Source organism: Dysidea avara, chromosome 7 (genome assembly GCF_963678975.1).
Source record: "Dysidea avara chromosome 7, odDysAvar1.4, whole genome shotgun sequence".
In the NCBI taxonomy this organism is placed as follows: Eukaryota; Metazoa; Porifera; class Demospongiae; order Dictyoceratida; family Dysideidae; genus Dysidea; species Dysidea avara.
The window spans coordinates 4513353-4527241 of record NC_089278.1 but is presented as its reverse complement, the minus strand read 5'-3'; the positions used below and the strand labels follow the sequence as shown (position 1 = coordinate 4527241).

Here is a 13889-nt window from a genome sequence, read left to right as displayed (position 1 = left end):
TCTACTATCTATGGAACCAATTCTCACAATTCTGGGAGACCAAAGTTAGGGTTAGGGTTTAGGTTCAGCTTTATCTTCTTTGATATAGGCTAGATCATTGTTTTAAATTTTCTTACATGTGAAGTAGTCACAAATTCAGGAAGCTGACAGCTAGCAGCGGTAGCACCGTGGTTAGGACTTTGATGTATTGTGAAAAGTAGTGATATCAAGCTCAGAATTTACTACATTTTTTCCACATTTAAGTTGTGTAGCTACCCAAGGAAAAAATGCCAGGTCTGGGCATCAACAGTCACCTCAATATAGCAGTCAGGAAAATATGAGTAATAGTTGCTACTCTACTCTTATCTCCATCGAGATTGGTTATTTAGGCTATTGCCAGTTTATGCCGCCAGACATAATTGCCCAAGTGGCCAATGCTTGTGAAGTGACAATAGAAGACTATAAGATCCCTGTTTGAGCAGTGCTATCTCCTGCTCATACAAGATTTTTAATTCTAGAGCCTCCCTTGGCTGAGATCTATTGGTTTGTCTAAACTGAACTTTTCTCCAGGCCATATAAATATTATTTTTGTATTGTAATTTAGTAGTGTAAATCTTGTCAGGATTCCTATACTGTTCACCCACTGCATGGTATCCCTGCCCTGTAGACTACTTATGTTGTATATTATCTTGACAAATAAGACGTCTCTCTCCTCTACCAAAACTAGCCTCACATTCAATTTCAGAGGGTATATATATATATATACACACATACACATAATGTTTAACCTAGGTGGTATGTAGTTACATAAAATTCAAGATCGAGATACCTTAATACAACAGTCATCCTAATACAGCATTATACTATGATAAATTGTTGAAATCACTATCAGATTCAATTTCAGAGGGTTTAATGACTACTTTCATATTTTTGCTATAACAGATCATCACAGTTCACCTGGACATTTTAATTTGCCACACCAAGGTGTATACCAGCACGGAAAACCAACATCTGACATTCTGTTAGTTTCACTGGACTCAATTACTTCATTTTTAGACAAAGGTGATTCAGTGTGTGCTGCATTCTTGGACCTACGTAAAGCGTATGATTCACTTGCATTGATCACAACATTTTATTGGAAAGACTATTATACCTTGACTTGTCCTGTTCTGTATTGAAATATTTTAAAGGCTATCAGACATCATTGTGTGAAATACAATAATCAGCTCTCATCCTGGAACTTAATGAAGGGGTATTCCTTAAGGCAGCACCTTAGGACCTTTGCTATTTCTAATTTATATGAATAGACTTCTTTCTGTGATTGATGATGGTGTACTGTTACAACATGCAGATGACACCACACTAATTTGTTCTGGTTGGAAGTTATTAACTGAATTGTCAACTGCAATTTATTAGTTCTTGGTTGACATTATACCATATTTTGCCAACCAGGTAAGATGTAATTTAAGAATGCAATCCTGTGTTCTGTGAAAGAAATCCTGTATTCTGTGGTTCAGCACCACTTGATGTAGAAACTCACAGCCCTTTCCAGATATTAAATTTGAAAACATCACATTATGTACTACTAACAGACAAAAATATCTTGGGTTAGTGTTTGATAGCCAGCTAAGGTGGTGTGAACAAGTTGCAAATGTATGTGAGAAGATGTCATATTATATCCACATTGTAAATTGCAACTAGAAGCTTCTTAGTGAAATCATCCAGCTTTGATGAACTCACTTGTACCATCACATTTGTATTATGCTTTGCCTGTGTGGAGCCCCTCCTTGCTTCAATGCCATGTGACTTGAATTCAGTGGTTACAAAATTGTGCCTTTCTTTCGTTTAATCTATTGTCTGCAGAAATATGACCACATTACAGAACATTATAATCGTTTACATTGGTTGAAGTTCCCTGTTCCCTCACCTTATCAACTTTAGCTCTGTTTGTACTGTGGTTCATCAGTACCATACCACAAGAGGGATTCCACTTCTCTCTCTGATTCAGTTTGGCAATCAGACTAATTACAACACTAGGACTGTACCATATTTTGCCAACCAGGTAAGATGTAATTTAAGTTTTATTCAAAGAATTTTTCAGTACAAAGCCACTCATTTGTGAAATTCCTTGCCAGCTGACATTAAAGAACTTCACTCTTTTAGAGACTTTCACGACTATAGCTAGGAAAAGCCGTTATCTTGTCATCTATATAATTCAGTGTTGTTTGTGTGTAGTGTATTGTTTGTTATTGTCTTGCTTTGTGTTATATATGCATGCATGTTCGGTTTGTTGTTGTAGTAGTTTTTTTGTATCACTCCAGCTGATTGTTGTGAGTATAAAATAATAGCATTCAAAAATTTTCTCTCCCAGACCCCCTAGGTTGCTTCACACACTAAGATATGCCTTTCCTACACTTGCTATAAACATATATCTAGGCTCTGGCATCATGAAGTCTGGCTATGCCTCTGCCATGCAGTGCTTGGGTTGTCTAATATTTTGCAGCACAACGTCTGCTGTTCCTTTTCTACTGCCTTTATAGTCTGCTTCTTTGTTCTAGCACTTTTGCATGTATATTTGCTTTTGTATTGGTCTATTGTCAAATGATTTGCTCCAAATGTCTAATAGCTTTCATTTGGTACATTACACTTGCCTTCAGGTATATAGTAGCATACATGCAACAGTATAGCAGTAATTAATGCTCAGAATCTTTGCTATTTGTTACATACTTGCTATAGTTCACCTTTTGCTACTGCTACTTGCTGGCGGTTACTAGGTTGCTTTGGGCCTCTGGCTGCTGCTTGCTGCTAACATTTAACACAACACAGCAGCAGTAAGCAGACAACAGCTGCAGCAAGCAAATAATAGACCGAGTTGGAGCAAGTCACACAGAGGGAAACTTGATAGTTCCCTAGGTATTGTGTATTAAATTTTACAGTTAGATATTTTAATGTGATTATTGTATCTAAGTGGTCTCAATGCATGGGTTGTACAGGTCATGTAATGTTGATTTGTGGACTACATAATGACTGCCTCATCTTAAGTTGGTATTGGTGTGCTCTATCACAGCTAGCATACTCAACTCACTGAACATCATTTTTGTAGTTGCCTATAGCAAAGCTGTAAAGGACCTTAAGCAGGATTCCCCTGCATGCATCCAGCAAGGCTACAGCTTTGTGTGCACTTCATAATATATAGTACCATACATACATGTAGCTGTAACTTGAAAGTAGAATTGGGTTGAGGGAAAGGCATTTGCCCTAAATGCTTCATTTTGTATCTGCCATTGTTGAGTAGTAACAAGCAAGTAGGCAACATGTAGCAAGCTAACAGCAAGTACATTAGCCACAACAATAGCAACAAGTAGCAGCATACAAGGAACTTGTATAACGATAATTATTTTCTTGGATATTGCATGGATATAACATTTTGTCTACATGTTGATAGCCTATACATTTAAACCTAAGCTGTAATATTCTTTTTCCTGCAAGCAAAAATTATGTTAGCCTGTTAAAGGATCATAAGTAAAATAACAAATCAATTAGTATGCAAGTAGTACTGGGATGCAAGCAAGCAATTAGCAGCACAGCTAAATTAAGTAGCATGCAGTAATAGCAGCAAGCAAGCAACAGTGAGCATGCATGCACACCAGCTAGTAGCAGCAGCAAGCAAGTAAGAAAGCAAACATGCATTGTAGCAGTTTTAGCAAGCAAGCTAGCAAAAACTGCAAGGCAAGCGAGCAAACAAGCAGCAGCAAGTATAAGCAAACAAGTAATAGCAGCATCAAGCAAGTATTCAGCGACAGCAAGTAAGTTAGCTGCACACTATAGCAACAGCAGCAGCAGCAGCAGCAGCAGCAGCAGCAGCAGCAGCAGCAGCAGCAGCAGCAGCAGCAGCAGCAGCAGCAGCAGCAGCAGCAGCAGCAGCAGCAGCAGCAGCAGCAGCAGCAGCAGCAGCAGCAGCAGCAGCAGCAGCAGCAGCAGCAGCAGCAGCAGCAGCAGCAGCAGCAGCAGCAGCAGCAGCAGCAGCAGCAGCAGCAGCAGCAGCAGCAGCAGCAGCAGCAGCAGCAGCAGCAGCAGCAGCAGCATGCTGTATAGGGAAAGTAGCACCAGTCAACTAGTTACAAGCAACATGTAGTCAGTTGAACATGCATTGTTATTTTGTACCATTTTGTGAGAATTTTTGCATTTAAAGTACTGGAGTGCCTGCTATAAATATAAACCACTTTACAGATACTATATGGTTTTAGTTTCAAGGGTAATAGAAAATGCATGGTGGATGTGATTGGTGGTAACTGCAGGCGTTTGAGCAGTAAACTACATAAGTCGAAGAGATGCTGTTAACTCTGCACACCAATGATACTTAATAGCAATGCAAGCAGAATTGTTATTTTGCAGAGATATTGTGTTGCTGCTCCAATGTATGCATGATCATTAAAGTTTCCAGCCAAAGTGTGTACAACACAAGTTCAGATTGTAACGTTAAGAAAGTCTATACATATGCTCCCCATGCAATGATATTGGCTACCAATATAGGGGCTAACATCGCACAAGTAATTATTGACTGTACACCCACCATGTAAGGATATACATACTTATATGGATTTGTTGGCATCAGTGAAAATGTGTTAAGCTGTAACTGTAGCACATACAAGCGTGCAAAATCTGAAAATTAACTGTTTATTTACATTTAAAGCATGGACATGATACAGTTACACAATGCTGATCCAGCAGCTTACAATTGCAAAATACACATTCTTAATAAGCATCTAACTAGTTACGTATACATTACTTATACCTTAGTTACACAATAAACTGCTATAGTGCATGGACATCATGAACATTATATCGATTACTGACACTCTCTACCAGTTCTTCTATATTGTTTGATTTTGTTGACTCTTCTGTGGATGCTGCTTCATTAGAAATGACTGTACCATTAGCAATGCTACCAAATGTAGCAGTATTGTCAGTTGCTGGCTTGAATTGACCAAGTGTGCCATAGGTTGGATTTTGTATGCCTTCCAATGAAGCATCCTTAAAGTACAATAAGAGAATGTTTAAACACAATGGTCGTCTTTAACCTCTGGTGATAGCAATGTAATAGAAATATGTACTGGCTACTATGCAGGTAAGCACAGACACTGTGCTATTACATTTTAACACTATAAATGGCTAAAAGTGAGTTGCCAACTACTGTCACTAACTAAGACATATACTTACTTGTTCAATGTCACTTGGATATTTTTGTCTTGATCTAATATGATATCTAGTAACAAACAAAATAAACAGTAGCAATAACTCTATATTCATATTAGCCATACCTTGTGTACACCGTTATCACAATAATGATCAATGCTGTGACTGCAATTAGAGCAACCACCAACCCAACTGAAACTCCAACTGCTGTACCTATGTTGTGTATACATCTACTATAATATTTCTTTGAGTTTGATACCTGCTTGAGATTCATCTTGAGTAGTGCGACCAGTGACTGAACGATCGCGTGTCTCACAACGCTGGCCAATGAAACCTCGTGGACAACTATGTTATAAATGACACACTAGTACAGCATGCAAGTTTACACTCACAGGCATGTTAGACCAGTTGGACCAGCTGAACAAGTCCCACCACTTGCACAGTAACTATCACTACACACAACTGTGAAAAGTAATAATATATAATAACATGTTCTGTGGTAACTTTACATACTATCTGCACAAGCAACTCCACCATATGGTTCTGGACATTGACACACTTCTGGCTCAACACAAGTTCCACCATTCACACAAGGATTAGTACATACAGCTTAAGAGTAAAGTACGAAATATAACACAATAGAAAATCATGTGATATTCTTACCAGATTCACAAGACACACCAGTATAGCCAGTAGTACAATTACAAACACCAGTCACTGGACTACAATCAGCTCCATTTAAACAAGTACAAGTTGAGGTACAATCAGGACCATATGTATTGCCAATGCAACCTATAATGTAATTATGAAACAAACATGTTCATAGGGCTACTCATTACCTTCACTGCAATCTTCACCCATAAATCCAGCACCACAGTTACACACAAAACTACCATCAGTGTTACTACATACTCCATTATTACAAGGATTATCGACACATTCATCAATATCTTCATCACAATTCAACCCAGTGTAACCACCACTACAACTACAATTATATCCATTAACTTGATCAGTACAGTCACCATTAACACAAGGGGAGCCTGCACAATCATCAACGTCAGTTTCACAATAGTCACCTGTATATCCATCGACACAACTACATGTGTAGGAGTCAGTACCATCCACACAAGTTGCTCCATTTTGGCACAGGTCATCAACACAATCATCAACTTCATTACATAATCGACCAGTGAAGCCTTCAGGACAGTTACAGGTGAATGACAGGTCACCATTGATGCAAGTAGAACCATTTTGACAAGGGTCTGGATCACAATAGTCAATAGCAGTGTTACAAATGTCACCAGTAAATCCTGCTTCACAGCTGCATGTAAAGCCATTAACTCCATCAGTACAAGTACCACCATTCTCACAAGGATTAGGATTACAATCGTCAATGTTTTGACCACAGGTATCACCATTAAATCCTGTTTCACAGTTACATGTAAAGCCATTAACTCCATCAGTACAACTACCACCATTCTCACAAGGATTAGGATCACAGTCATCAATGTTTTGACCACAGGTATCACCAGTAAATCCTGTTTCACAGTTACATGTAAAGCCATTAACTCCATCAGTACAAGTACCACCATTCTCACAAGGATTAGGACCACAGTCGTCAATGTTTTGACCACAGGTATCACCAGTAAATCCTGTTTCACAGTTACATGTAAAGCCATTAACTCCATCAGTACAAGTACCATCATTCTCACAAGGATTAGGACTACAGTCATCAATGTTTTGACCACAGGTATCACCAATAAATCCTGTTTCACAGTTACATGTAAAGACATTAACTCCATCAGTACAACTACCACCATTCTCACAAGGATTAGGATCACAGTCATCAATGTTTTGACCACAGGTATCACCAGTAAATCCTGTTTCACAGTTACATGTAAAGCCATTAACTCCATCAGTACAAGTACCACCATTCTCACAAGGATTAGGACCACAGTCGTCAATGTTTTGACCACAGGTATCACCAGTAAATCCTGTTTCACAGTTACATGTAAAGCCATTAACTCCATCAGTACAAGTACCATCATTCTCACAAGGATTAGGACTACAGTCATCAATGTTTTGACCACAGGTATCACCAATAAATCCTGTTTCACAGTTACATGTAAAGACATTAACTCCATCAGTACAACTACCACCATTCTCACAAGGATTAGGACTACAGTCATCAATGTTTTGACCACAGGTATCACCAGTAAATCCTGTTTCACAGTTACATGTAAAGACATTAACTCCATCAGTACAACTACCACCATTCTCACAAGGATTAGGACTACAGTCATCAATGTTTTGACCACAGGTATCACCAGTAAATCCTGTTTCACAGTTACATGTAAAGACATTAACTCCATCAGTACAACTACCACCATTCTCACAAGGATTAGGACTACACTCGTCAATGTTTTGACCACAGGTATTACCAGTAAATCCTGTTTCACAGTTACATGTAAAGACATTAACTCCATCAGTACAACTACCACCATTCTCACAAGGATTAGGACTACAGTCATCAATGTTTTGACCACAGGTATCACCAGTAAATCCTGTTTCACAGTTACATGTAAAGACATTAACTCCATCAGTACAACTACCACCATTCTCACAAGGATTAGGACTACAGTCGTCAATGTTTTGACCACAGGTATTACCAGTAAATCCTGTTTCACAGTTACATGTAAAGACATTAACTCCATCAGTACAACTACCACCATTCTCACAAGGATTAGGACTACAGTCATCAATGTTTTGACCACAGGTATCACCAGTAAATCCTGTTTCACAGTTACATGTAAAGCCATTAACTCCATCAGTACAAGTACCACCATTCTCACAAGGATCAGGACTACAGTCGTCAATATTTTGATCACAGGTGTCACCAGTAAATCCTGCTTCACAGCTACAAGTAAATCCATCAGTACAAGTACCATTATTCTCACAAGGATTAGGACTACAGTTATCAATATTTGTTTCACACTGTTCTCCAGTAAAGCCAATCACACACTGACACTGAAATGAATTGATACCATCAACACAACTACCATTATTTTCACAAGATGTTGTAGTGCAGTCATCAATATTAATGTGACACAGATGACCTGTAAATCCTTGTAAACACTGACATGAAAAGTTTGCTACTGCATCAACACAAGTTGCCCCATTACGACAATGGTTGGGATCACAATCATCAATATTTATATCACAGTATTCCCCATTGTAGCCATTGGCACAAGTGCAAGTATAAGAATTGATCCCTGAGTCACTACATGTTGCACCATTCTCACATAAATTGTTCACACAGTCATCAACATCTTCATCACACACAGCTCCAGTAAACCCTTCAACACAATTGCATGTGATACTGTCTCCATTAAGTGTACATGTTCCACCATTGGCACAGCTATCTGCCTCACATCTTGTAGTGACATGGTCACAGTTGATTCCTTCAAAACCATCTGGACAATTACAAGTGTAGGAGTCTCTAGAGTTCACACAAGTTGCACCATTCTGACAAGGTTGTGAGGAGCAGTGGTCAAAGTCATCACAAAGTAGTCCACTGTAATTTGGTGCACAATTACATGTAAATGAACTATCACTGGAAACACAGGTAGCTCCATTATTGCAAGGATTCGTGCTGCACAAATCAGTTGCTATGAAACACAAAGTACCAGTAAAGCTAATAAAACATATTGACCATCATAGACTTACAATAGGTAGAATTTTTAGTGCCATTAAACTTCATTGGTAAACAGCCAAAGTTTCTTCCACGGCAAGTAATGTTCAATCTAACCATCTCACTGTTGAAAAAGTTTACTCCTAGAGCTGGTTCTCTATCAATCTATATTTACAGAGATATTTTGACTGATATTAATTGCATAATGTACCTCTAAAAATGAATCAAGTCCTCTATTACGTAATCTAAACCCTCTATGGTCCACACTTCTCCATCCTGTGGCACGGTTCACTGCTAGAGCACTTACTATACAACCTGGAGGTATAAAATAGTCTGCAGGGCCTTGAACTATTGGCAGGGGGAAGGAAGTAGCCTCAAATGATATTTCATATCCACCATCACCATCTTCTCCAAAGCTTACAGTAGTTACTCCAGTGTCCACAGTCAGTGTTAATCTTGAAAACCGCAAGGAGCATTCTACATATGCAAAGTCAGCAGTAATACACTCATTATCCATATATAGCAGACAATTTCCATATGTGATCAGAACATGCCAAATATGAGCATTCCACAAAACCTAACAAATTCTTTGTTACACTATCATCATTCACAAATAAAGATGGCAGAAATAATAGATTACAATACTATACAACTATAGGGTAAAAGTGAACCATACCATTGTAATAATCATCACATCTTTGTAGGTCATGTCTGTAGCTTAGTCTGAATTCACATTTGCAATAAGAGCATCTATCCTCAGGACAGTAAGCTCTGATACTAGAACAATATTCTACACTGCTTAATGGAGTGTTGACTCTATCACCGTCATCCATTCGATTAATAGAAAAAGATGAACAGGCTCTGTTGCTATTCCCATATCTATTATTGTTATCATCATCATCGTTGTCATTATCATCATCATCATCGTCGTCATCATCATCACCGTCATTATCATCATCATCATCATCATCATCATCATCATCATCATCACCATGGCGCCGGCGACGTCTCCTGTCATCATCATCATCATCATCATCGTCATCATCATCATCATCGTCGTCATCGTCGTCGTCGTCATCGTCATCATCATCGTCGTCGTCGTCATCATTGTCATCATCATCATCATCATCATTGTCACTATCACCATCGTTGTTGTCATTGCCATTGTTACTGTTATCATCATCATCATCATCACAATGGTCTTCAATGTCTCCAACATACATTTCACAAGATTGTCCAGCAAAATCTTCTATACAGTGGCATGAATGTGTTCCAATGCCATTCACACAAGAACCATTGTTTTGGCATGGATTACTGGCACAGTAGTCAGTGGACTGGCATGATGCACCAAGAAACCCATCAACACAACTACAGGTATAAGTGTTTCCATTTGCAGTGCAAGATCCAGAATTATCACATGGATTAGGATTACATGGATCTACAAAGTAGACAAACTTATAGACATGCACTATGACCACCATACTAACATACCTGATTGTGAAGAACTAAATGTTTGAGATCCACTACCAAATTTGAACATAAGTAAGCCGGTTATACTTGGACAGGAAATGCTCAACCTCACGAACTGAGCTCTAAAGAACTCAGCACCAGCAGAAGGTAACTCAGTAACCTAACAGTGTACAAGTATACAATAGTGTTTTACTTACTATGTGTCTAACTCACCTCCAAATAAACATGAGAGTTACGTTCTGCCAATGAAAATCCAGTAAAGCTTTGTACTGCCCATCCAGTGTAAGTATTGAATTCTACTGATGATACAGTACACCCAGTTGGTAGGGGAGTACTGGCTGTGCCCTGCACTATTGGTAGTGCACTTGATGATGCTACAAACTCTAACACATGACTGACACCATCCACACCAGTGGCAATACTGACAACACTAACACTGACATCAGCATTTAAACCAAGTCTTGAAAATCGAAATTGTGGAACTATAATATGAGGAATAAAGATAGCATGTTTCATATAGCAGTGTACTACTACAGTGAAACTTCTATAATCCAACGACCAATGCTCATTGGCATAAGAAAATTGTGTCAGGTTAGCAAGGATGTTGAGGTAGTATTACATAGAAATAGAAAAAAAGTATTTTTGGTGTATGAAACAATCAAAATTGGAGAACTAATATCCAATATCCACCAGTATACCAGTGGTTGCCAAAGCCAATTGTCATGTACCGGCCACTTAGAACACATGATCTGGATACAAAAGTGAGTAGTTAGGGTTAGAAGGTATAAAGTTCCCTTCCTGCCAAAAGTAGGCCGACCCAGGCTTGCCTCAAACTCATCAAAATCAGTATACTTAACAACAGGCAACCTCAGTTATGCATAGTGTTAAGTGTTAGGGTCAGGTTCAGCCAGCTAGATTTTTTTCTTCACTCACGGGACCAGTGTAGCTAACTACCTTTAAAGATCAGAATTGGGCATTGTTTGGTTTTAAAAGCCACCTGGCTATAGATGGATATAGGGTCAGCTTTTCAAAATACATATATCATAGGGTATGAAGTCACACACTTTTTGTACTGCCATTTGTTACAATGCTGTGCGAGTAGTGATGTCATTCAAACTTGAATACACATGATCTATGCCTCCAGTGGTGCAAACAATCTGTTGGTAAGAATTGCTGTTCTGGGCCCAATTTGGATTGCATGCAACATATAGAAATGGGAACCATATAAGGTGGTGCACAACTTGCAATCCTTTGATCTATAAAGCACAGAGGTTTGGTGTTGAGTTTTGTCATCTAAGGATAGCTCTCACAATACAATTATATTGACTAGCATGTGATGGAAACCTGGGCCCAGGGATCAGTGTTGGGCAAGTTACTTTGTAAAAGTAACTAGTTACATTGTAAAAGTAACTAGTTACATATTACATATTACTTGCAGCTGAACTATTTAGTTACAGTTACATATTACCCATAAAATAAAGTAACTGTAATAATATTACATATTATATTACTTTGTGTCCATAGCCTTAAGCTGTCACGTGTGAAACTACCACCTTATCACGTGACACGATTGCGTTGTTGGACAATGTGCAAGTCTTGATATAAGTAAGTAGCTGGTGAATAAGCCTCACTTAGTAGGCTTCATTACTTCGTTGTAGCTAGGCATTACTCAGTGGGTTACTAACGAGATTAGTAACTTCGTTACTTTTAGTAATAATATTATGTAATATTAGATTCGTTACAGTAACTATATTACTTAGGTAACGCGTTTCATTTGCAAGTAAAGTAACTTGAGTTATATTACCTGTTTTTATAGCGTATTTCGCTATATTACCTTGTTACCACAAAAGTAATAATATTACGTAACGCGTTACATAAGTAGCGCGTTACTCCCAACACTGCCAGGGATATATAGTTAAACTCAAGCTTGTTGCAGTTAGCCAGGCAGGTCAGATTTGCTGTCCAATGCAATCCAAATAGTACCCAGATATACAACCTGCAAATGGATCGAGTCATACATCTACACTATATCAGGACAGATTGTGACTCGCACTATATATAATGTAGCTTATTATTGAAGCTTCATACTAAAGTAGTAAGGAAGAGTGTCAACAGGAGTAGCTATATACATTCCAGACCAAGTAAGGTGGAATATCAACACCTTGCTTTATTCTATATTTCCCACGTAGCTATCATCAGTTCCCACTGGTCAAAGTTTGATCAAAAGACAAGTGTTTGCATCGGCTACATTGGTAGTTTGACATGCACTGTAACATGAACTCTTGCTAAAGTCAATTGGTCTGATTAACTTGCTAGATTCAATTAATACTTTATGCAATAAGGAGCATGCATGCTGGGCCATAGATGGAAAGTCTTCTTAGAAAGGGGAGGGGGGATGGAACCATCATGAATGATGAAAATGTGTACAACAAAACAACAACAACAACAAATGTAAGCATGTGAGTCCTCAGACAACATGCGACCACAAATACGATCGCGAGTCACGAGTGGGCATGGCAAGGAAAGAAAAAAAACTGAACAAAATAAAATTATAATACATTGACATTTGTATAGCTACTACAAGCACTTATGGTGCACATACTACACTTTGTAAGCTTACTCAGTTGTTAACACGTGTAGGTAGTGATAGGTTTTGTATAGGGATGCACACATGATTGTCATTGTTAAGATTGTTAGCGGTAGCGTTTTTGTTGAGTCACAGTTTCACAGACCGCTCTGGCTGTATTGCATATAATAGTAGTAGCTAGCTACACAATTTTTACATCTACTAAATTGTGAAAAATCACATGCACTGATTACTTGAACTAGCTTTAAGAAACATCGAACAAAAAAATAATGCTGAGGATGCAATTCAACCATTCACTTTCAAGTGTGCCAAACTGAAGTGAGAAACATACACACGTAGCTATCAGCAAAGTAAACTGCACTTGGTACATTTATAGCTATAGTTTACCGTTGTAATAATCGATGCATCTTTGACTGTCTAACGAAAACGTCCTCCGAAAGTCACATTTACACTGTGAACCATCAAGGTAGCCGTGTATTGCCGTACAGTACGCGGCACTGGTCATCGATGATTGTATTTCATCTCCAGACTCGGAACGAGTGATGGTGAACGATGATTGACAACTGCATAACAAAACCCCCTCCAGCAAAATCACCAGTACAGACCACTTCACGGTCGCCATCCTTTCCCTAATGAAAGTTTACCACACACGTGACTGGTTGAAGGGGGTGGGGCTGTAAGGCTTAGAAATCTACATTTTTAGTGCATGCATCACAACTGGTTCAAGGTTAGGGCATTCAAGATCAGTAGATTTAAGGGCAGTTGAATCATAGTAACTCATATTTTGAAATAGCCTTAACTGGCTATCATGCCAGTTCACCCTCTAGTCTAAGCATAGATTCCCTCTATAATCTATGGTCTAAGGCTATATCTATGATCTTTCACATGCACAGTTGGTGACTCGTTGCGAGTAACTTCACAATATAATGAATGTTCAGCGGCTTCTAAGTTCAGATATCATGT

At 38.6% G+C, this 13889-nt stretch overlaps 1 protein-coding gene across 2 annotated transcripts in view; it reads right to left on the bottom strand.

The window, feature by feature from the left end:
- Positions 1 to 13572, bottom strand: part of LOC136260114 (fibropellin-1-like) — a 63669-nt gene extending 50097 nt beyond the window's left edge. Inside the window, exons 1-14 of one of the 2 annotated variants that reach the window (XM_066053740.1) lie at positions 13314 to 13572; positions 10553 to 10821; positions 10361 to 10499; positions 9546 to 10307; positions 9081 to 9346; positions 8905 to 9034; positions 6015 to 8846; positions 5839 to 5967; positions 5689 to 5784; positions 5568 to 5637; positions 5435 to 5520; positions 5301 to 5388; positions 5200 to 5245; positions 4641 to 5013 (exon numbers count right to left, since the gene is read on the bottom strand). In XM_066053740.1, the coding sequence (XP_065909812.1) occupies positions 4795 to 5013; positions 5200 to 5245; positions 5301 to 5388; positions 5435 to 5520; positions 5568 to 5637; positions 5689 to 5784; positions 5839 to 5967; positions 6015 to 8846; positions 8905 to 9034; positions 9081 to 9346; positions 9546 to 10307; positions 10361 to 10499; positions 10553 to 10821; positions 13314 to 13548 (5367 nt within the window). In that variant the 5' untranslated portion in view covers positions 13549 to 13572 and the 3' untranslated portion in view covers positions 4641 to 4794. Of the gene's footprint in view, positions 1 to 4640; positions 5014 to 5199; positions 5246 to 5300; positions 5389 to 5434; positions 5521 to 5567; positions 5638 to 5688; positions 5785 to 5838; positions 5968 to 6014; positions 8847 to 8904; positions 9035 to 9080; positions 9347 to 9545; positions 10308 to 10360; positions 10500 to 10552; positions 10822 to 13313 lie in introns of those variants that run through there. The other variant, XM_066053742.1, reaches the window with a different exon arrangement.
- Between the last annotated feature and the right edge of the window lie 317 nt (positions 13573 to 13889).